Source organism: Lissotriton helveticus, chromosome 9, assembly GCF_964261635.1.
Source record: "Lissotriton helveticus chromosome 9, aLisHel1.1, whole genome shotgun sequence".
Taxonomy (NCBI): Eukaryota; Metazoa; Chordata; class Amphibia; order Caudata; family Salamandridae; genus Lissotriton; species Lissotriton helveticus.
Window position 1 is genome coordinate 813805810 of NC_136070.1, and position 24818 is coordinate 813830627.

Sequence of the window (24818 nt, forward strand, 5' to 3'; positions counted from 1 at the left end):
GTTGCTTGGCACTGGAATATAAGACCAGAGTCATCTTTTAAAAGGAAATATACATTTTATTTATATGTTCCTATTTCGCTGGTGACTTGCTATCTTCAATTACAGTCTGTATTTCTCTTCCTTTCTTTTGATCCTTTGAAACTCCCGGATGCCGGCATCCTCAGCAAAAAAGAAAAGGCAAGTAAGTGGCTGTTATGCTTTGTTGGGCCACTCTTTTGTGTGGGTTTAGTTTTGTGAGTCTTTCTATTGTTTCTCTATCCCTAAGGTGATATTAGTGCGAACAGATACGTCAATTAGTCCCCAAACACATTAAAAAGGACTCCTTCTTAATGATAAAGGTCTCTTTTATGCAGAAAAAACAGAAATGGAAAGCCTTGAAGAAATTATTATCAAATCAAAGAAGTGGAAAATAACAGATCCAAAACGAATTACCTTCAATTTATTAGACTCTTAGAAGTCATCTGATTTTATACTTGCTGCATGCGTGACCCCCTTCTTCTTTTCCACCCGCCTTACTCCCAGGAGTTTCCCTTTAAACTTCAGGCTCTGTACAAGAGCCATGTACACACCTTACGAAGTCATGCTCTTTTGGGAGAGTGGCGAGCAGCGGGGCTAGACAGGCGGACAGGACTTGGCTTTGGTTCCTTCCATGTTATTTTAGTTCTCACCGGCGGCTGAGGGCTCTCGATGGCTGGTTGTATCGGCTCAGGAGGTGGCGGCTCTCTAATCTCGTCACTCTGTCGTTCAAGGACTCCCTTTCCTCTCTCTGTCTTCTCCCATGCTGTCCACTTCCACCATTCTTCTTGTAGTATTCTTCCTTCCACATTGTTAGGCTATGCCCCTTTCGTCTGGGTCATGTGCGGGCCTTCTAGGGGTCTTGTCCCACTCATAGTTGCCTAACTTCCGGTTTTGATCCCGTTGCCGGGTCAACCCTGTAACAAAAGAAAGGCACAGTTAGTTCCAGAGATATCATCCATAAGATCCTCCCCCCCCCCCCCAGGTCAGTGTCACAAGACTAGGGGTTTTACGGTGATGGGAGCCAGGGCAATGTGACTAGGACCAAGAGGACCAGAAAGGACTAGAGCTAGATGGGCATGGACTGGAAGAACCAAGGAGGGCCATGATGTCTAGAAGGCAAAATTTATGATAACAACTACAATAGGACAAGAAGGACCGAGATTACCAGGTCCAGGAGACCAAGACTAGATGACAGGTGGATAAGGTCGGGGAGAACTAGGCCCAGGAGAACACAAACGGTTGTATGTCATTACAACGCGGGCTTTTACCCCGCATGCCATTACAACGCGGGGATTACAACGAAAGTCATTACAACGACTTTCACTTGAGGGCGCTGGATAATGGAGTAGTTTAATTTTCAATTCCAACTCCAGCCCACTTTGACAGTAGGGAAGGTGTTGGATAGAAAATTAAACTATTCCCTATCCAACAGCGCCCTCCAGCGAAAGTCGTTATAACGACCTTCGTTTTAATCCCCGCGTTGTAATGGTAGTGCGGGGTAATCCCTGCGTTGTAATGGCTGTTCTCCACACAAACTATAAGGAACAGAGCCAATAGGATGAGAGAGAATAGGCACATAATCTCAAGACGAAGAAGGGCTATGATAAGCAAGAACAGGGTGCCGTTGGCAAAAAGTGCCAGGTAGCTGAGACCAGGAATACAGGCAACCAGAGTCAGAATGAAAAGTTCTAACACCACCAGGAAACAAAGGACTAGAGGGACCAGGAAGATCAGGACAAAGAGTATAAGGACCTTAAGTACCAGGACCAGGAGGACCAGGGCAAGGAGGATCAGGTCCAAGGACATCAGGACAAGAATGATCACTGCCTGAAAGTCCAAGCCACAGTGCTAGGATCAGGATGGCCAGGAAGATGGCCAAGCCCAGGAGAACCAAAGTTAGACCATGATGACTTTGTGTAGAAGCATGAGGACAAGGAGCATGACAACCAGGGCCAGGAGGATCAGGACTAGTTCCACGAAGAGCAGTTCAAGTCTTATAAGACTTAGGCCGGTAAAAAGATTAGCGGGTCAGTACCAAGAATACCAGGAGGACCAGAGCCAGGAGGACCAGAGCAAGGATGATTAGAATGATCAGCATCAAAATGACCAGGAACTGGCCTAGAAGTATCAATCCCCACAGGAGATAGAAGAGTTATGAACTCAATGATGTCCTCCTAATGTTCACAATGGGTTCAGAAAAAGATATTTCTGAGGGAGTGTCACCCGCAACAACTCGTGGCATGATTCATCATCGGCTACCTCTCACACTGGGGTAGAACAATGCCACTTCAGTGTACTTAATCGTAGTCTGTAGATCTGGGATTTCTTAAATATCTAATTCAGGACAATTGCACTGGTGCATTTGAAGTGTTAGGAATTAAATATACCTAGGGGTATACCCAAGAAACTTTATTTATTATTGAATACCCCTGGTATTGATTAAACCCAAGTAGTGTGGCCAATAGATGAAATATAATGATTCATTTGACCATTTAAAATATACAGACTGCCAACATGTTTTGGCCTATATTTTCTGCCAAACAATGGTCAAAGATCTTCATCAGGGTGACGGAACTACCTAACTATACTGCTCATTCATTCAATGGTAAAAAGGAGAAACTTTCCCATGCTAGTTAGACTTCTGGTGTTGGATGTAAACCTGTTAGATTTAAACAAAACCCACAGTGTATCAATATTCAGCAATGGTAGTATGAGCCACATTGGTCAATGAACTACAAAAAAAATATTTCTTATGAGTAGTTTGCCTAGAATGTTCTGATCAAGGGCATAGGCCCACAGTTGTAAGGTATCATGTTCCTGCATGGGGACATGCACTAATCCTTTACTCAATGCTCTCAGTTGTGTAGCAGTCTATGGTTCCCTCAATAATTGAACAGTGTGTCTCTACAGAATCACAGTGAACCATGAAGTTGGTAGTTTAGTAAAAAAAAATGGGTAAGTGCTTTGTTCCATTCCTAAAAGAAAATGCTATGATTCGTATAAACTAGCATCTATTTGTAGTGGTTCCTTTGCATGTTTATTTCTTAATTGAAAGGCACTTTCATGTGTGCACCTTTGCTATAGTTTGCAGTGTCCACAAGTGGTGATGATTTTAACTTGATTATTTTAAGTCAATCAATCAATCAATCAATCAGAGAATTGTAAGCATGCTACTCACCCGTGAGAGTCTCAAGGCACTGAAGAGGGGAGGCGGGAGGGGTATGTCCGCAGATCTGTTTAGCCGAAGAGCCAGGTCTTGAGAGTCTTCCCGAAGGTGTTCAGGAAGGGGGCGCATCTGATATCTGATAGTAGCTCATTCCAGGTCTTGGCTGCAATGTGAGAGAAGGATCTTCCACCTGCTCTGGCTCTGTGGACGCGCTGGGTTTTGGCCAGTGCGAGGTTGGAAGATCTGAGGTTTCTTGGTAGATCGGAGGTTCTTTTGGGTACGTGGAAGTTGATTCTGTTGTTGAGGTATTTGGGTCCGTTGTTGTGTAGGCATTTGTAGGCGTGAGTAAAGGATTTTGAAAATGACTCTTTTCTCCACAGGGAGCCAGTGGAGACTTCCTAGGTATTGATGTGCTTTCTCTGAATAGGGCCAGGTAAATAATGAATCTTTATTCTTTAGCCAGTGGCCGGCTAAACAGTGAAGTTGCTACTATTTAGCCAACGGTAAAGTAAACAGCGGTGAAAATTCACTATTTCTTGGGCGGCCAGCCAGATAAACAGCACAAAAAATTGCTGGCCGCACAAAGGTCTCTTTAGTAAGTGCTTTTTAAAACCCTTTAAAATGCAGTCTGTTTGTGACCAGTCGAGTAAGCCGAAAACGATTTACCGTCACATTTATCCTTCCGGCCAATTTCTCTTCAGCAGATTAAAATAATATATAAATGTAGAAGTTGACCATCAGGCACCTCTCATAATCGCTCCACTCCCTTTCTGAGGCCGCACCTTCACGTCCAATTTAAGCCTCCTTGCCCGCCCCATAAGTGGACTTTGCTACAGAAGCCAGCTGAGATAAAGCGAACAGAAGAAACACATTTCTTTGTCTATAGTACCCTCTGGTGGTTGATAAGCGTTGCTACACGTACAAATCAACAGGTGATCCAATCGGAAACCACCGAATGAGGAAGTGAGTGTTGTACCGTGCCCTTTGACAGTATCTAAACATTAGTCTAGCATGCAAAACTCTGACTTCCTTCTGACACAAACCTAGGCAACCCTAAAAAATTCGAATGTAGTTAGAAGTTTTCTAGAGTCTCAAGAGAAGGACGGAGCATGGAACTCAAAGGGACACGTCAGCAGGAGCCAGGTGAGGAAAAGAACGAGCGAACGGGAAAACGTATTTTTCTCTTTTTAGGGAATCCAAGGCAAATTTGTGGAAGGGTCAAATTGTCATTTGCTGTACTTCCCCTTTTCGTTCCTCCTCCATATTCCTTGCTAGGCGGAAAACGCTGCATTGTACCGATTGCAAGTAAACCGTGATTACAAGATCCTTTGGGTAAATTACCCAGATTTCCAAGATTGGGGTCACCTTTGGTTAACTTATACTGAGGGTTGCAGGGGGTGGACATCATCCTCATGTTTGTGGGCCTCGGCTATTATTCATCATCAGACTTTCACCCTGAGCAAGGGAGGGTAAAGCAGGTAAGTAAGCAGCAAAGAACAAGGCAAAGTAAGATATGAAAACAGGAACCAAGGGAAAAAAATTCGAGATAGAAAAGAATCTGCAAGAGTGAAACAAATCAACAGCAAATGCAGGGTATTCTAAGATAGAAGTAAGAGGTGGAATAAAGATTAAGCAATAATAAGTCACAACATGGACTTGAAGAGGCCGTTTTTATTTCAAACAGCAGAATTTAACCACCCATAGCAGGGCCACTTTAGTAACTGATATCACAAGAACAGGCACTTTTCATTTTAAAATGGTATCTCATCTACCATATGGTAAAGTATATTTGGGGTTGGCTGTTGGAATGAAAGTTTGATTCAAGTCACAATGTGGTTTATGATAATTAAGGGGCATCTTAGCAAGAACCTCGTTAAAATTATCGCTACTTTAGCGGCAGGAAACTGCCGCTAAAACAGCGATAATGGGCTTGCTAATATGCGTTATAGAATTCCAATACAAGCCCAAGTTAGATGTCAAAGCAGTGTCAACCTTAATTTAATTCAAACAGAAGGATGGTGGGAGCACACTGCTGCACACCTGAGCACTCATTTTGCCCCAATGCATCATGATAAATGCAGAGCATGATAGCACTTACTTCATTAGAAATATTTACTTTTTCACCCTTGTTGGTGCAGCCTGTGCTGTGGAACTCTAGACAGGTGTTTCAGGATTCATTCCTTCATCAGTAGAGAGCAACAAATAATTTTGGGGGTGCTGGAAATGCTGCCCAAAGTCTTCTTAGGTCTCTGTAGCACTCATTGGGTGCAGGAACATCAACACAGGCTCATAAGCTCAGTAGCTCAAGGGATCCTTTTCTAACATAAGGAGGGTGTGAGCACACTGTCCCACATCCCAGCACTCAGGGCAGATCTACAAGAAAGTGCCGCAGCATGGCACCACAAGCCCTTTGGCACTTTCAGAGCACAGGAATACGACATATTTACAATGATATCGCGCATTCCTGTGCTCTCACCTGTGCTGGCACACAAAGAGCTGCCATGCGCCAGTGCAGGCACCCTTGCACCATGGTGCAAGGATGCCTGCCCCATGGAGAGATTGTTTTTGTGCAGAAAGGGGCACCTTCCTGCACTAAAACAATCACTACAGGCATGTTCCACTTTCAATGCATGCTACAATGTAGAATGCAGCATGCATTGAAAGAGGAAATAAACGAGGAGAAATGAAAATATTTCTCCTTGTTGCGCCTCGCTACGCCACCCCTAGGGTTGCGTAGCAAACTGACTCATTTCCAGGTTTACGATTTCTCGTAAATCTGGAAATTTGTCTGGTGCCATGGGTGTAGCAGGGGAACGCCCACAGCAACACCCATGGACCACCCCTTTCATGCAAAGTGTTACGTGTAAAGGGGCCGTATTTACAAGGACAGGAAAAGCCATGTAGGGTGGCTTTTCCAGTCCTTGTAAATATGGGGCAGAGAAATGCACTGCCAGTACATCACTAAACGTGACGCACTGGCAGCACAAGGGGCTTGTAAATCTGCCCCTCAGTTTGCCCCAAAGCATCATGGTAAACGCAGCACAGGATAATACTTACTTTAGTAGGAGTCTTTACCTTTTCATCCTTGTTGGTGCAGCCTGTGCTGTGGAACTCTAGATGTGTTTATGGAGTCATTTCTTCATCAGTAGAGAGCAATAAGTAATTTTGGGGGGGGGGGGTGTAATTGCTGCCTGAAGTTTTTTCTGATCTCTGTACCACTCACTGGGTGCAGGTACATCAACACATGCTCATTAGCTTAGTAGCTCAAATTAGCCTTTTCAAACAGAAGGAGGGTGGGAGCACAGTGCCTCACATCCCCGTTGTCAAACTCTAAAATGGGCAGAACCTCTTTTGTGCACCAAATGTAAAGTAGGTAAGGTTTATTTGGGTTTGACAGTTGAAGAGAAAGTTTGATTCAAGTCATAATGTAGTCTATAATTAGATAGGTTAGGTGTGATTCAAAGTGTTGTCAACCTTAATTTCATTCAATTTGTTTATCAAATGTAATTTGAAATAAGTTTTGGTTTTATATGCCAGTCAACATGAAAATCACCCCATTGTAGTGCACAGGCCTGAGACTTACTAATAATTGCAATAGTTGTAAACAGTAGCATTTATACTATTTTGAAATAATAACAACAAATATGATAGACACAACAAAATAAACAATATTATCAGGATCAAATAAAAATAGAAGGGTCAGTGGGATGGAAAAAATTAGGAGACAAAAGATGAACAAACAAAAATATTGTTATTAAGTATTTTCATAAGTGTAGCTGTTTAATACAACTTTAGCAATAACATTCTGGTGGTAAGTTGTTTCAAATTGTGCCAGCAATATTACCTTATTAGAAAGAAAGGTGTGATGCCGTGGCGTGTCCATATATGCAAAAGTGAGAAATCGAACACTTAGTAATTTGGATAGCAACAACTTGAAAGTTCACCAGGGTTGCTAAGAAGAGATGGCGCATAAATCCAGGTAGTTAATAAAGAAATTAACATCAAGAAGTAGGGAAAGTAATCACCCTAGTTTAGTTATATGAGGTATTAAAAAATGCGGAAACAGAGAAGAAAATATTTGTCGGCTTTGGTCATACCTAAATAATCATTTTGGTATTATGGAGGCAGTAGTGTATGTAGCCACTTTACTGAAAGTATAGCTCAGGGTTCAGATAGTTTGTCTAAAACAGAAAAGTGAACATTTTTTACAATGGGAATTAAAAGTGATTAGTGAAGAGAGAAATTGTTTTAGAGCATGCCACGGTATTCATACCCTAGTTCTTTTGTCATTCACTTATTTGAGGTATTAAAATATGCGGTAACTGAGAGGAAAGTATTTGTCTACTTTGGTCATACCTAAATAATAATTTTGGTATTATGGATGCAGTAGTGTATGTAGCCACTTCAATGAAAGTATAGTCCAGGTTTAAGATACTTTTTCTAAAAAAGAAGTGTGAACATTTTTTACAATGAGAATTAAAAGTGATAAGTGGAGAGAGAAATTTGTTTGAGAGCATGCCAGAGTATCGATATCCTAGCTCTTTTGTCATTAACCCACAGCTTTCATCCTGCTGAGGAAATGAAATGTCTGGGGTTAAGTACAAAGCAATTAGAACACCTGTACGGTGTGCAACAGAGACTCGAAGCAGTGATTGTTCCCTACAGACTGGGGTCATGTGGTTGCTTTGAAGTGCAGGGGTCCTGACGCAGGAGCTATTTGCCTCATTTTGGAACTGTATGAGGGCCTCCATTTGGTGGAACCTCTGAGATTGGCTAGACATACATGGCTCGCTCAAAGCTGGCTTGGGCTGCTGGACCTGGGTGCCTGTTTTTATGTCCCAGTCAGGAGCCGACCTGCCTCCTTTTCAGACTGTCCTCCCCAGTCCGCTGCAGGTGATCAACAGCGGAGGGAGGCTTAGGTCCCTGTGGACACCTAGATGGCAAATTCTGGTGTGGCCTCCCAATCGACTTAGTATTTTACAGCCTACAAAAGCTGTTGCAGATGTAGGTAATTAAAAGTATCTTAACAAGGGTATGAAGAGGATGCATACTGTTGGGGGTTGGTCTTGTACTACTGCATTTTCATATTCTGTGATTGTACAAAGGTGTTGCCTCCCCAGTTACCTCTCCCTGTCGCAAATGTAACCCTCTGTCGTTGCTGGGCTGGTTTCCGTATCTGTTATGATTGTTGTCATGTGCTTGGCCAACCATTAAGTCCCTGCTGCGGTTAGGCACTGGTTCCCTGATTTCCCTGGGGCTGATGGTACGGTGCAATGGCATTGCTCTGGGCTTGAATTTGTGGATGGGTATTTTGTTGGGGATGTCCTGGGACTATTCCCTTCTGGGCGTGATATGATCTTAGGCGATGTGGCCCAGTCTGTGAAAATAGTGGCATGCTATGAGGCCTGGCTGTAGCCAGCTTCCCAGAACTCTGCTGCTAGGATTGGGTGGATAGCCCATGGGGTCCAGGGAAGGAGCTCCCTTCAAGACTGGTGCCATCTGAACGTTTGAGGCCACCATGGCCTGCTTGAGGGCGATCTTCTTCAATGTGTGTTGTACCAATTTGGCGGTGTCTCTTTGGGCCTGATCCTGCTTGTACCTGTCTTTCTCGTGTCTTTTCTGATAATAATGTAATATGTGAGCCTATATCTTTCACCAGGATTTGATATGTAGTCTGGTCTGGATCTCAGTGGGAAGTCCCCTTTTGAGGATATTGTAAAAGAATGCAACCTGGGGACCCATGTCGGTCCAGGGCAGCACTGCCCCTTTTCCCATAATTCTCTCATTCTATCTAGGAAATCAGTCACAGTCTCCCCACCCAGGCTTCCTGCTTACTGCTAGCATTCCTCCTACATCTGGGCAGTCAGGGAATATCTCCATCAGAGCCGTCCATATCTGATGTCTAAATTAGCTAAATTCTCGGTGTTGATCAACGTGACTGCGGGAATGCAGGCTTGAGAAAGCACTGTGTCAGTCTGCTCCCCGATGAGACTATGGAGCAGACTTTTGATGTCACCTATAGCTAAGTTAATTCCAACTGTGTTTTTCTCCAAACATGAGATCCACTTACCTGCCCATTCCATCAATGGGGGCAGTTTGATCCTGATCCCTTCTTTATGCATCTGTGTCTAGGGCACATAGATGTCCTTGACACACCTTTCTGTCAGTTTCTCCCTGATGTAGCACTCCCATCTTCTTGGCATTCCTGCATGTAGGGGTAGATCCATTGCGGATCGCCCCCGCTTCCATGCCGCCTGCAGTTCTCCACAATGGCCATGTCCTGTAGTTCGAAGGATACCTCCTCCGGCAGGGGGCAACCAGAAGAGGGAAGGTCAACAGAAAAAATGATTATTTTGTCCCCTAAAAATGTTTGCCCCCTCCTAACGCCTACAGCCCGAGGAGAGGGATCCTCCATGTAGTACACAGAGCTAAGTGAGCCCAATTGTCTGTCATTATAGGCTCAGAGACAAAAAGTAGCAACGATTTGTGTGAAGAAAAAGGAGCAACTGGCAATTATTGGCCCTCTGTGACCAGATACAATCTGTACCTTATTCATCAAGCTCTGAATGTTTTTTCCTAATGTCCGAATAACACCCTGTTGGAAATGGCCCTTTTTGCAGAGTTATCCCCAAACTTTTTGCTTCTTCCTCCTATTTTTTTCTAACCTGTGGTTGTTAGCATTAGGACTCTGGGCAATTTACCACTGCTGATCAGTGGTAAAGTGCATATGCTCTCTGTGTAAATTGTTATTGTAATTGGTTATCCATGATTGGCATATGTGTTTTACCAGTAGGTCCCTAGTAAAGTGCACTGAGTGTGCCAGGTCTGGTAATTCAAATGCTACTAGTGGGCTTGCAGCACTGATTGTGTCACTCACATGAGTAGCCCTAAACGAATTCTCAGGCCTGCCACCGCAGTGCCTGTGCGCAGTTTGTTAACTGCCATGTTGACCTGGCCAGTGCACCCACTTGCCAGGCCTTACCATGCCCTTTTCTTATACATAGGATACCCCTATGGTAGGCCCAAGGTACACCCCTGGGCAAGGTGCAGAGTTTGTAAAAGGTAGGACATGAGCTAGTCTGTGTAACATGTCCTGATAGTGAAACACTGCCAAATTCGTTTTTCACTATTGAAAGGCTATCTTGTCGATAGGACAGAATGGGGAAAGCTGTATAACATTTTACAAGCATATCTTCCCATAGGAGTAAGATAGAGAATAGGATTCTGGTATCCCTGAACTCAGAATTTAATAACACATCTTTTAGTAAGGATGGTTTTTAAATTCTTTGTTTGAAAATAGCACTTTTAGAAAGTGGCTATTTTCTTGTTCAACCTTTCTGTGGGCCTCTGCCTGTTTGTGGATTGACTGTCTGGTTTGAGAGTGACAGGGGCTGGGGTGGCTCCTTGAGTCTGAGTGAGTCAGCACTAGGCCGAATAGGCTGATCTGCATTTGGAGTGGTGGGAGGATTAACACCTAGGCCTGAATAGGGCTGTGCCTGCCTTCCACAATGCTGGCTCCACCTCCTGTGGTACGTCTGAAGACTCTGGCCCACATTGACAAAGGAAGAAGTTGTTGCACCGGCAGAGTGCACCCAGAACTGGTTTGGACTGGGTCCAGGACCCCTCATACATTGAGAACGAAGATTTTTGGGGTATAAATATGAGAGCTGAAACCCCTGTAAGTCAGACTACTTTGTGATCAAGAGGAATCCATGCCAAATAAGATCAGCGGAAGAGACAAAGGAGAAGTACAGCCCTTGCTGTGTGTCTGGGGCTGGCCTGCAGTTTGCTGTTTCTACTAAGGAGAGGACAAAGGGAATTTGCTGTGTGTTGTGTCCCCTGCTTGAGGAAGGACTTTGCTGTGTGCTGTGTCCATCTGAAGAAAAGTCTCCAAGGGCGTGAGAAGAGCTGGCCTCCTGTTTCTGAAGTCCCAGGACCAAAAGAACTTCACCCACAGCTCCCCTGAACTTCCTTGCTGGGAGTTCTAGCCTGCCAGGAGGTACCTGTAGCTGTGTGTTTGGCCCTTTGCTGTTGGGAGCTGGAAGCGCAACCCAATGAGGGAGAAGCGTGCTGCCGCCGCAGCAGCCGCTGTCGCATCGCCGAGGAAGAGTTCCGCCTCTGGCACTGTTCGACGCCGCATCACCGGAGAAGCGTGCCGCAGGGCCATCCCATCACTGAGGAAGTGTGTCCCCGCCGCCGCTGTTCGGTGTCGCATCACGAGAGAAGCATGTCGCAGGGCCTGTCGCGTCTCAGGAAACCACTGATTTCGCCGCATAGCCGTCGGGCTTGCAAGCATTGCCTCCACGTTGTTGCATTGCATCAAAGACGCCATTTTGTCACATTGCACCTGATAGTCGCATTTCATTGAGGCGCCATCTTGTCGCATCGTAACCAGAGCGCATCGCCTTCTCTGCGACCCTTTTGTTTGTTCTGCGTTACGCATCCAAGGTACTTTGAGAGTAAAGAGTTGCATTTACCATCTACAAGTTTATTTTTGCAACAACCTTTTTAAAGACATTCTACTAAGTATCTGTATGTTGGATTTTTGTCTTGTTTAGCTTAGATAAAGATATTATATTTTTCTAAACTGGTGTGGCATCCATTTGTGGTGTTTTCACTGTGTTACTGTGAGTGTTGGTACAAATACTTTACACATTGCCTTTGGGATAAGCCTGTCTGCTTGTGCCAAGCTACCAAGGGGGGTGAGCAGGGGTTATCTAAAGTGTGTATCCCCCTTACCCTGACATTGAAGCAAGGGTCCGTATTTGGTCAAAGGTACCTTTCTCTGCCAACTAGAGACCCCCATTTCTAACACACCCTACATCACACACCCAGGGGGGTCATGCGTACCTTTTGTGTCATGCCCAGCGGTCCAAGAGAATAAATCCACCTCCTCAATTCTTTTAGACACTGTCAGTGTAAAGAAACTGACAGTCCCTAGGAAAACTTCATTAACAGAAAATAAGATCAGGGGGTGAACCTATATAACACACTAAGGGCAGATGTGTACTGGTTGTGTGCGCTCAAGGTTTAACCAAAATAAATAAGTGACCCTATATAACACACCAAGGTTCCAGGGTGTTCTCGCTGGAACCGCTAGGCATGACACATCATGCCTAGCTGTTCCAGCGAGAACATAAGTGGTCCTATATAACACACCAAGGGACCGGGGTGTATCAGTTGTGTACGCTCAACGGTTCAAGTAAAAAAAACTGTAGCTACCTTCACCTTCTCTAGCATGCTGACTAGGGAAAAAGTAAAAGTGAACTATTCGCTTGTTCTAGTTTGCCACATGCTGGAGCTAAGGATCAGATGTAGTCTCTTACCCTGTGACAGCTGCCTCCGGATGGCCCTCCGCCCCATGGATTTATCAGAACATTTAATCAATGATGGCATCTGCTCACCAATCTTGTTGCACAGATGTGAATCCGTTTGGGCTAGGGTGTTGCCTGTGGCAGCATTGGGGCTCGGTAAACCAATCTCTACTGGCTGGGTCACCAAATATTGCTTGGATATGAATTTACCTTGACAAAATGAAAAGACAAGAGGCGTTTGGCAAAACAGGAACAAGTTGGTTCAATCAAACGCAGCAGCCAGGAGAGCATCCACAGTCATGTCTGAAGACAGTCTCAATGTTTGGCCACACATTTAGACAGTTTGTGGGCTACAATAAACTAATTTGACATGTTTCTATTCTTGTACAGCATGTTTTACCAGCGTCTAGGCATAAACCATAAACACAACCATATGATCAGGGGACGCAGATGGCTCTTGACTTTGCGAAGAACTAAATGGGCTATTGTGTATGTGTCCAGAGCACATGATCACCGCATGCGGTGTGCATTGATTGGCTGAGTGTTCCTAACTACATGTGGCATCTGACTTTGGGATATTTTTGGGAACAGGTGTCAGACCAAACATGTTTGATTGGGGCAAATTTCCTCAAATCTGTTGTAGTGTAGCTGCCTATCTGTGGGATCAATCTGGGTTTTCCTGTGAGCGTGTTTTTCTTTGGGCTAAGTGTAGCCTCACCTGTGGCCTATCAATCAGTAAGCTTGAGTTTGGGGTCGCAGGGCCTATCTCATCACCTATTTCTGACTCAGAGTATTACCTAGTCATCATTGATATCATATTTACTGACATTCTCATTGTTATTCATACAGTTGTTAAAGCGTACATCAGCATCATCTTTACTGATATTAACCTGTTTACCGCGGCAATAATTTTGCCGCAGTGCGGGGCATTCTATTATGTGGGCGGGGCCACGTCGGCCAATGGACGTGCGCAGCACTACGAAGGTAGTGCTCGCGACGGCGGTTGGCCGAAGGCAGCAACGAAAGGGTTAACATCGTTATGCATGCATAAATTATGGTGTACATCAAAATGGTCCTTGCAGATATTAACACTGTGATGGAGGCATAGGTTATGGCGTACATTGATACTACATTGATTGTTATTGATGCTGCTATGTGTGAATATATCATGAAGTACATTGACATTGCATTCATCACTATTAACAATCCGAAAATGTTGAACAGGAAGCACGCAGCACTTACTTTAAATGAATGAGAATTGATATCCCTGTGGTCCAAGGAAAGGGAAGAACAAGTGCACCTTGCAATCCGTGTACCAGAATGGAAACGAAAACTTTAGCATTACATTTAAGGAAGTAGGAGTCACGATCAGAGGTCACTGTGAAAGTCACATGATATCACGTGTCAGGGCATGGGCATCTTGAACACGTAATAGGTTGAACGAGTTTGTATTAGGTAGCAAGGAGATAATGTTAGGGAAGATAATTGAAGTAAGCCTAATAATGCAGGAACGACTAGAGATTAATCCCTTTCTAATTTACAGAATAGAATCATTGTCAGAAATCAAAGGTGGTCACATGATACTATGTACCCAGGTGCAGCCATTTTGGAAAAGGTGAAAAAGCAGACCGATCTCTGATTTCTAGGTAAGACTCAAAGTACTAGATAAAAGAAGGTCACATGAAACTACATTTTAGGGTGCAGTCATTTTGGAGAAGTAATAAACAGATTGGGCTAACCGATATATGATTTAGAATTGAGAGTCACAATCAGAGAAGGTCACATGGTATTACATTTAAGGGTACTGCCATCTTTAAGCATAATTAGTTGAATGGGTTTATGTTAGGTAACAAGGAGATAATGCAATAGAAAATATTTGGACTAAGTCTAATAATGCAGGAATGACTAGAAGTTAATTCCTTTCAAAAAGGAAAGTAATAAAGAGATTAGGTTTCTGCTACTAAAAATATTGAATTAAAAAGAATAATACAAATGATCTAGAAAGGAATTTGGTGAGTTGATGCATAATTACCATAGGGGGTGATTGTGAGATTAGGTACTTTTTTATGGAGTAAATATGTGGTGTGATGTTTAGAGCAGGCAAATTGCGTTTTCAAACAAACTGTGATTTACATTTGGTTAGTAATGAGTTAAAGGAAAGAATAGACACAAAATTTCCAGCAGCCTAAGCAGCTTGTTGATATTTTAGATAAGTGATAGTAAAAGTACAGATTGACATGTGCAGAAAGTGTATCATCATATATGAAGATAGTTAAGAGGTGAAAATCTATTAACATCTTCCTTCAGTAATTGTAGAGCCAGAGGAGTCAATAATTGATTCTCCCTATTTCTTCTGTATTCCGACATTCTGTTCTCATATGCATTTAAGCATTCTACAACACATAACTTCTTACATTTAAGAAAACTTGGATAAAAGATTGACTCAGACATAGTTTTTGTTCTTTTCCAGATTTCAAAATATACTCCATTCGACCCATAAAGTTTGTTTACGCAAGTCAATTGCTTTAACATTTGATACCCTTCTACAAGATATCAAATATAGCAAAGTTGCTAATTTTACGGAAAGTTTCTGCAAACCCAAATATCTATTTTCTGGTCAGGACTCAGATAGGAACAATACCATATTCACATCCCATAAAACATCATACCTTGCTCTAGGTGATCTTCTCAACCTCATGCTCTTCAAAACACTACACACCATAGTGTTTCTTCCTACTGATTTTCCATCCACTTGAACATGTCCAGCTGAAATTGCTGATCTATAACAATTCATAGTTCTGTAACTCCAATCTTTTTCAAATTGCTCAACCAGAAAATTAACTACCTCTCTGATAGGAGCATCCATGGGATCCATACTCCTCTCCATACACCAACAAGCCCAAACTCTCCAAATTCCCTTGTATTGTCTCCTTGTTCCTGGTGCCCAAGACTCCTCGAGCAAGTCAACAGCCCTACTTAAATCCCTTGAAACATTCAAGATCTCCTGACACATTCCATACAAGAAGTTTAAACTCCTTGTCCTGCACTAAATGATGCTCTTCTCCTCTCTGTTTCTCAGCAAACCTTCCATTGCTGGACTGTGCATGCCAATTTCACCACTGATGAAAACCACACCTGAGACACCCACAATGATGTTACTCACACTAATTTGATACTGAATTCTTTTACCAAATTAAGGGGGTAGCACTGGGCTGCCCCTTCGCACCGGAACTAGCAGTCCTGTTCATGGGACTATATGAAAATAGGTTCATATATAACAACAACATATTTGCTGAATATATCACAAAATACATGCGGTATATTGACAACGTATTTTTCATCTGGTCGGGAACACAGGACAGATTAAAAGAATTTGTGGCATGGCTCAATATGAGAACAGAGGACATTAAATTCAGTCACACTGCATCTAATAAGAACATTACTTTTCTGGATGTCCAAGTATATGCAACAGAAGGCACAATGGGCACAACTTTATTTCGGAAGCCCACAGACAGAAACAAAGCATTACATTACACCAGTCATCACCCTAGGAGCCTCAAACAAAATTTGCCCTTTGGACAGTTTTTAAGAGTACGGATCAATTGTTCCAGTAAGGAGGAATATTTTACACATGCAAACGGCCTAATGGAACGGTTACTCGAAAGAGGGTATCCTAAAAAACTTTTAAAACACTCTCTAAGAAGGGCATGGTGGGTTCCGAGAGAAACATTGTTAGAAAAGAAAACACAACAGGAACTGAAAAGGATTGTCTGTGTCACAACTTTTGGTCCCAACACACACCAACTACGCATGTTGGTTTTGCAAAATTGGCATTTGGTGAAAAATCTTCACTGCGACTTATTGGACTTACCCCTTTTTGCGTACAAAAAGGAGAAAAGTGTGGCGAACCATATCGTGCGGGCAGCTTTGCCACGGGAGCCAAAGTCGACACTAAGAGGAATGATGGGACTACCTCCAGTGGTTGGACACCACAGATGTGGGAACTGTACTTGTTGTGAATCAACGGAGGAAGGTACAGTTTTCACTTTTGACAGAATACACTGGAAACACTTGACTTTCACTAATTGCCTAACAAAGAATATAATCTATGGGATTTTGTGCCCATGCCCAAAATGATGTATTGGAAAAACTACGCAGGAGGCAAGGCAGAGAATTACCCAGCACAAGTCAAGAATAAGAAGACAGGTACCGAATGCACCCTTGGTCCAACACTGGAGTTCACATGAACACAAAGAAAATGACTTACGCTGGACAATTATCTTGAAAATTGAACACGATCCACGAGGAGGGGATATGGAGTTAAAATTAGCACAACGGGAAGCATTTCTAATAATGAAATACAACACTGCCACAATGGGGCTAAATGAAATCTCAGAAATCTACAAAGGCACTCCCGGATAAAGTGAGAAACAAAGTTCTTCACCTCACACCAATGATCTGGTCTTCAATCTTAGGGTCCATGAACTGCACAGTTTTATACAACTATTATCCTATATAAAATTACCACAAATACACCTGGACTACAAATATAACCTGTGGCCACAACCCTAATATTGTTACATCTAGTTAAGAATAGGTATTGGGTACTACCACAACCACAATGCTTTGCGCGGGTAGTAGTCCCCCGAATAAAGATTTTCAAGAACATGGAGGCAATTATTCATAAAAGAAAAATCTTGCCCGCTAAAGATAACTATCATGCAGCCCTGTCCATTGTTTGATTGAATTCCAACTGTGTCAGTCGAACGAAACCATTAATGAAGTCGGGAGACATCCCAACGGTGTGTTCTCCTTTAAGAATAGCGCGGTCACATGACCAAGAGAAGACTCAGGAAGTAGGGTCTTTCGGGCACACCGGCAACTCGCTGTTTGATCTGGGCAGGAGGACGTTAGAAGACAAAGTAAGAATGTGTTTTAGACAAGAATGGTTCTTTGAATCAGCACGTCGGATTAATGGATGCATCATGAGTAATCGTTTTTCTTCTGCAGCTCACTGCCGAGGCAAAGATACGCCCCTCTCCACACACTCAAAAAGCCCGGCTAAGCGAGAACAACGCTAAGACCGGGTAAGCATGGTCAGCTAGGTTGCTATAATAAACAAAGCATACTTTGTTATGTTTAGACACCAACCAAGCATTTTTCCATTCCTTTTTGTGTTTAGGCACCCCAAGTAAACACCCTAAGGCTGGACGGTGAGTCCACTTACTCTTGTACAGCATATATTAAATGTGCTATATTTGTAGGAATAGTGTGTCATGTGTGTCATTTTCTGTTTTTAATGTGTAGACCATATGAACAACTCCATATCTGTCCTTTTCGAGACACTTCATACAAGACAATTAAGGTAGGCGGTGCTAAGCCGGTTGGTGGCTGTGTTAAAACGCAAATACGTTTCCAGATAGACTAGGTATTTAATTCGGCACAATTGTGTTTTTTGTCTTGTAGAAATCGTTTTGGTCCTGAGGAGAACCCCGCAATAGGGGGTTCGAAACGCGTCGACCCTATGGGTCCAGTGTCAGCAATAAAAATTAAAAGAACTTAGTTAAGACATAATACGATGTATTCCGACTGGATTTTGTTTTTTCAAATTTATAAATGACAAAAAAGAAAATGTAGGCTATACCATATCATTTGGTTTAATGAAATGCTTATATTGACACTGGCCTATACCTCAGAGGTATATGTTGTTTGTTCCTTGAATGTGAGTGGTTTGTATGTAGTGATAAAGGTTGAGTGTGGATGTGTTGTATAGTCACTTAGAATTTGTTTGTAAAATTTGTATCTATTTGTACATAATTTGTATATATTTTGTATATGCACAAGAAATGTCTTTGAAAAAATGAAAAATTCTATGTAAAAAAATGATTTAAATAAACCGGTAACAAATGTTACATTAGACTGATATGTTTTGCTCATAACAGATCAAGTTAGCCCAGTACTGGCAATTGTATCATTAGTTTACTCACACTAACTGGCATTCCTCTGTTTCACCTTACAAGGAACCCTTTGAATCATTTCAAATGGAAGAAAGGCACAGGCTCTCCCACTGCAAATGCTATCGGATCTGGGGGCATATTTACAAGCCCCTTGTGCCGCTTTTGCGCTGCCGTTGCGTCACTTTTGTGACGCAGCGGAGGCGCAAAAGATGCGCCAAGGTGCGGGGTATTTCCAACATGACGCATCTGGGAGATGCGTCACGTTGTAAAGCTCTGCGCCAGAAGGAGGCGTTCCTGTGCAGGGGGGGTGTGGGGGGGGGGGGGGGTTCCGGCGCAGGAACGCCTCCTGAGAGTGGCTGAATGAAATCTACAAGATTTCACTCAGTCATTTTGGTGCCCATGCTGCGTCAAAACCCTGCGCCTGCTTGAAGCAGGCTTAAGGATTGACGCAGCATTGGAATAATAGGGCCCCAGAGCATTGCTGGAGCTGCGCCGTGCTTGCGATGCAACTCCAGCAATGCGACACTTTTACCGCACAGATGCGCGACGCATCTGTGCCGTTTTTGCCCCATGGTGCTCCGCTTTGTAAATGCAGCGCAACCATAGCGGCGTAGGCATGGCGCACAATAAGTGGTGCATCCCTGCTGATATGCAGGGATGCGCCATTTATTGTAAATATGCCCCATAGTATCTAGCTGAAATATTTCTCCAATTGGAATATCAATCTGCTTGCAAAAAGATCCACCTCCATAGGACCTCGATTCCTTCTTATTTTCCGGAAATACCATTAGTCCAGCTTCCCTTATGTTCCATGAATTCCAATCATCTGTTATCATATTCAATTGCCCTGGTAAGTACTCTGCTTTCACTTGTATCTTATGTTCCAAACAAAAATTCCCAAAATAATTTGACAACTCTGACAAAACACAAGATCTGCTCCCTCCTTGTTGATTGTTATAGGCTACAGCTTCATCAAAACTGTTTGAACTTTCAAAATCTCCCGAAGCATTTCAAAGTATATAATCCTGTTGTTGACTCCAAACAATGTATGTGCTTTATCCTCTCCTTTTCTGTTCATAAGCCACCTGTCTGTTGCTCTCCTAACCATGCCCCCAGCCTCTCAAGCTGGCCTCTGTTTTTGATACGAAGTCTGGTACACATCCAAAAATGGCCCAAGGATCCCATGCTTCCATATTGTGTAGCCACTTTGTAATTTAGCGTTACTCTGTTTCCATACCACAGACCTTTCCTCAAAGCATCTCCTTTTACTCTCTGAAATGCAGAACAAATGCAAAGGACCTGCGAATATTGCTGAATTGAAGATGATAACAATCCTACCATCCGAGCTAAATCCCTTAATGACAACTTGTCCTTCCTCGAAACATGAAGAATTTCCTTCCTTATCATTTTCCCTTTCCTCTCTGGAAGTTGTAACATAACCTCTATTGTATCTATCTGGAATCCAAAAAACCATCTTTTATGAAGGTGATATTATCCACTTCTTGCTTATAAAAAAACGATTTCTACAACAAGTTTCTCACTAAAATCAACTCTTTCTTCAATTCTTCCAAACCCAGGGTCATTATCAATATGTCTTCTAAGTGCACTATTAACCATACACCTCTCTCACTTAAATAAGCCGTATCTACCCTCATCACTTTCGCAAAGTACCACGGAGCGGGAGACAAACCAAAAGGTAGGCATTGAAACTGATACAACTGCTTTCTCCATCTGAACTGCAAAAGCTCCTAACTTTTCTTCTCCATAGGAATTGTGAAATATGTATCCTTCAGGTATAACTTAACTAACCAATAATTTTTCAATAACATATCTCTCAATCGATGGATTCCTCTATCTTGAAATGTCTGTACACCAAGTATTTCTTTAAATCCATCAGATGTATTACCAGTCTTCATCCTTTGTCTTTTTTCTCTACGAAAAAGGGAATACTCACATAATTCCTGGCACTTTCCTCTTTATGTTTTATTGTATCTTTTTGTATCATGGAATCTATCTCTGGATCCACTACAGATTTTTTGCACCTTTGTTAAACCTAATTCTCTTTCTTCCTTTAGCTGTTGTGGTTGCTCCACAAACTTCGTTTTGGAACCTTGACATCAATGAGTTTTGTGTTATCTTTTTCCATTCCTCCACATAATGTCTTACCGGACCCCCTACTTTTCCTTGGGAAAAAAATAGTCTTTGTATTCACCCTGTGACGCTAAATATTTCTGACCTTATCTCAAAAACCTTCATTTTCCTGACCTTCCAGCTCTTCCTCTACTCAGTTAGAAGTTTGAAGAGGCCTGATAACCTCTTCCATACCCTCCATATTGATTGTTATAATGCGACCTTTATACATCTTGGCCAGTCCCCTTCTACTGGCCCTACCTAAAACACCTCCTACGAATATCTTTCTCATATTAACCTGTGCCTTATCCAGGGCAGTAAATTTAGAAACATATTTTCCTAAGCTCTTTACCAAGCCTTCTTCAAATAATAAACCCTTCGCATTGTCGCTTGGTTCCTTCTCAGCCATATCCCCTTGTTTAGGACAAATTTTCATCAAAATGGCTTTTCTCCTTTCTGCTATTAAAACTGCATTCGCATTTCCCAACAAAATTATTGCTTTTTGGCTCCATCCCCGGAGTAACTCAAGATCCCCTTTCAAGTCATTGACATGAGCCTTCTTTGCCATGTAAAATATCCTTTCCAAAGGACTTAGAACATCTAGGGCCAGATGTAGGAAGCCTAATACCGGTCGGTAACAGCTGAAATTACCGAATTTCGGCCGTTACCGACCGGTATTAGGCATTTGAGATGTAGGGGCCTAATTCAAGGATTCGGTAATTTACCAAATCGATAATTTAAGGAATCGGTAAATTACCGAATTCTTAAATACCGATTCGGTAAATTAACGAATCCTTAATATAGGAAGCACTCAAGTGAGTGTTTTCACTTGTAAGGATTCGTTATTCTACCACCAACTACAAGTTGGTGGTAAATAACAAAAACCATTAAAAAAGCAATTTTGTGCTTTTTTAACAGTGCCATGTGGCAGAAATGTGCCACATGTGCACCCATGCACTATTCAGGGGTGCAACAGGGTGTCAATGTGACACCCTGCCATCCTTGAATGTGTTTCCCATTTTACCGAATCGGTATTTACCGATTCAGTAATTCCCATTCATTCCTATAGGCCTGGAGGCCATAGGGATGAATGGGAAATATCGAATCGGTAAATACCGATTCAGTATTTACCGAATCTTGCCGATTCGGTAAAAAATACCGAATGGATACCTACATCCCATTTACCGATTCTAAAATACAGAATCGGTAAAATTCTGTATTTTAGAATCGGTAAATCTGGATTACCTACATCTGTGGCCCTTAGTACCTTATCTTGGCACTGTTTTACTGAGTGTTCCAGACCTTTGCTTGGGTCTATACCCAATTTAAATCGTAAGTTAGCCATTTCTGGGTCCAGATTTGGAGTGCAACAGACTTTCTCATCAATCATTGGCCTTGAGCACTCAGCTCTCAGAACCCTTCTCACTTTCTTATATAAGGGTTTCCTCATCCATCCTTTATGAACTTGCTCACATGCTCCATTGGCCACCAGGCACCACTCCTTGGGTGCCTTATATTATATGGGGAGAACATCTCCTCACCTAAAGGATTAATTTAAACCTTTTTTGAGGTCACATCCTCAATATTCTCAATTTCAGCACTGAATTCATGATCTGGCTGAAATTTAAATACATACTTATCATATTCCCTATTATCATCTGACCTTGTCCCAACTCCAATTCGAAACCGTCATCATCTTGTGTGTTACTTGGGATACCTTTCCTTTGCGTGCCGCTTTGGACGTGCTTCTCTTTGATGGAGTGTAATCCATCATGCTACACTCTAAGATGCAAGCCTGTGCCTAGCAACAGCCTTGCACAGGCTCTCCCATAACTGACAGTAATGATTATTTTCTTATCTAACCAATTACAAAATTAACAAAATTGTTCTTAAGTTGTTTCTAAGCACTTTACACAAATAAGATCTTTGAAATACACCTAAACAATTACATAAGCTATACAAACAAGTCTTATTGATATACATTTTCCATATCTATGAAAGTAGTCTTACTGTTAATATATTCAACCTACACAATGCGTCTATAAATTCGAAGTTTAAGAATCATACATATTCAAATAAGGTCAAGTAAACACACACATCATACATCAACTTCTCATTCACAGTACTAATATTTTCAGAAGTAGCATTTAAAAGAGGAAGAGTGTTCTATGAGGGGAAATTATTATAGACGATGGTGTTCTAGTTCTAGATTAAAGTTTTATTGTTTGTAAGTTCTTTAAAGGTGATGCAGGAGTAATGCACAATAGTAGCCTCCAATCTTTAAATGAAATATAAAATTCTAATTGGTCTTGGATGTGGAATAGTTAGTGTACGCCAAATCACTGTAAGGCGCTGCACAAACACAAGTTCTGTCCTCACAGCTGATTAACAATGTTAGAAATTGGGCTACTTGTTGACTGGAGTAGAAGCCCAGGTCAAGCAATAAGCACAATCCTAGTCAGGGTAAGGCACAAGCTAATCCTAAATTACCCTGTGTTCACCCTCTGGTAGCTTGGCACAGAGCAGTCAGACTTAACTTAGAGGCACTGTATTTGTGCACACTTCAAACAATAAATCAGTGAAAATCCCCCACAAAAAAGGTTCCACACCTGGTTAGATGAATAGAGCTCCATTTAATAAATAAACAAGAATAGAACATAAAGCATCCAATAAGTATTACTTGAGTTATGAATCTTTTATGAATACATTGTAAAATTGTTGTTAGAAAAAGGAAGTGCCAACCGGGGGTTATCTTGCCGGGGCAGATCGAGACAAAATCAAATGTTCAGGCAGACTGCGATGGAGCACAGTCTGGCTACAGGGACCCAGTTAAACCAGCCGAGCCAAGGTACCTTAAATGCTGATTCAGGAGCATTTATTTTGATTTATTTTTAATCTCTTTTATAGCGCTGGAACTCGATCTCCGGAGAGATATCTCCGCGCTTCGTTCTATCGACAGCAGTTCTGAGTATGAGGTCCGATTGACAGTGCTGGTAGAGTCTGTCAATGCTGGCAGGATCAATGTTTGGCTACTGGCTAGAGAATAAAAATGTTTTCAGACACTTCCTGAAGGTAGGCAAATTGGAATTCAGCCTAAGAGTGAGGGGCAAGGAGTTCCAGAGGGTGGGGCCCTTGAATGATAGTGCTCTACCTCCCTGTCTTTCCCTTTTTATCCTAGGGATCTGAAGCAGTGCTTGGTTTTTTGACCGTAGGGTTCGGCCAGGTTGATAGGGTGTGAAAATTTCTGTGAGATATTTGGGCCCAGTTCCAAACAAGCACTTGTGGATAGTGCAACAGATCTTGAATTTTACTCTCTGGCGAATGGGAAGCCAATGTAGCTTGGTTAACAGGGGACGAGAGGGGGATCTAGCAGGAGCATTTAGGATCAGTCTGGCAGCCGTATTCTGAGCTACTTGTAGCCTCCCTAACTGTTCCTCATTGGCAGATATGAGTAGCCAATTGCAATAATCTAGTCTGCTGATTACTAAGGTTTGCACCAGAGTTTTCCTATGATGGTCAGCTAAGTAGGGAAAAACTCTCCTTAGTAATCCAATCACCCTCATACAGGTTCCTGTGACCTGTATGGCATGGTCTTTGAGTATCAAGGATTGATCAAGCTTGACACCTAGATTTTTTACATTTTCTTTTGGACAAGGAGCGGAACCGAGTTCAGGGGGCCACCACTCAGGAGACCAGAGCAGTGGGGCATCTCCGAAAAGCATGACCTCCGTCTTACCTACATTGCACTGTAGGCAGTTGGAGGTCATCCAATCGGCAATCGCTCTCATCCCTGCAGCAAATGAACTTTTTACTGCTGGTGTCATATTCTGGAAAGGAAACAGGAGCTGGGTGTCATCAGCATAAGATATTGGTGTGAACCCATGTTCTCTTACTATATTCGCTAGGGGGGCCACATACACATTAAACAGTGTGGGGCTCAAACAAGAGCCCTGTGGAACCCCCTTAGTGAGCTCCCTAAAGATGGAATTGTGGGAGCCCAGGCGAACACTTTGTGAGCGGTCTGATATAAAGCTATTTAGCCAGGAAAGGGCTACTCCATCCACTCCCACCCTCTTCAGACGACTGATAAGAATGTCATGAGACACTGTGTCGAAGGCAGCGGACAAATCTAATAGCACCAGAATCATAGATCCTCCTCTATCTATTTGCGTAGATCTGCAATGAAGATGCATTGCACAGCAGCAGCAATGGGTTGGTTCCGTAGATGCACTG

At 42.6% G+C, this 24818-nt stretch overlaps 1 protein-coding gene and 1 long non-coding RNA gene across 2 annotated transcripts in view; one reads left to right on the top strand and one right to left on the bottom strand.

Moving 5' to 3' along the window:
* Positions 1–417: 417 nt before the first annotated feature.
* LOC144782990 (uncharacterized) lies at positions 418–3972 on the bottom strand. Its single transcript, XR_013601350.1, has 2 exons — positions 3197–3972; positions 418–932 (listed from the first exon to the last, which is right to left on the bottom strand). It is a non-coding gene; the product is annotated as an uncharacterized LOC144782990 (long non-coding RNA).
* A 142-nt stretch (positions 3973–4114) lies between these two features.
* The window catches only part of LOC144781895 (peptidoglycan recognition protein 1-like), a 180107-nt gene continuing 159403 nt past the window's right edge, over positions 4115–24818 (top strand). Inside the window, exon 1 of the mRNA XM_078660967.1 lies at positions 4115–4327. Coding sequence (XP_078517093.1) covers positions 4294–4327 — 34 coding nt within the window. The 5' untranslated portion in view covers positions 4115–4293. The remainder of the gene's footprint in view (positions 4328–24818) is intronic.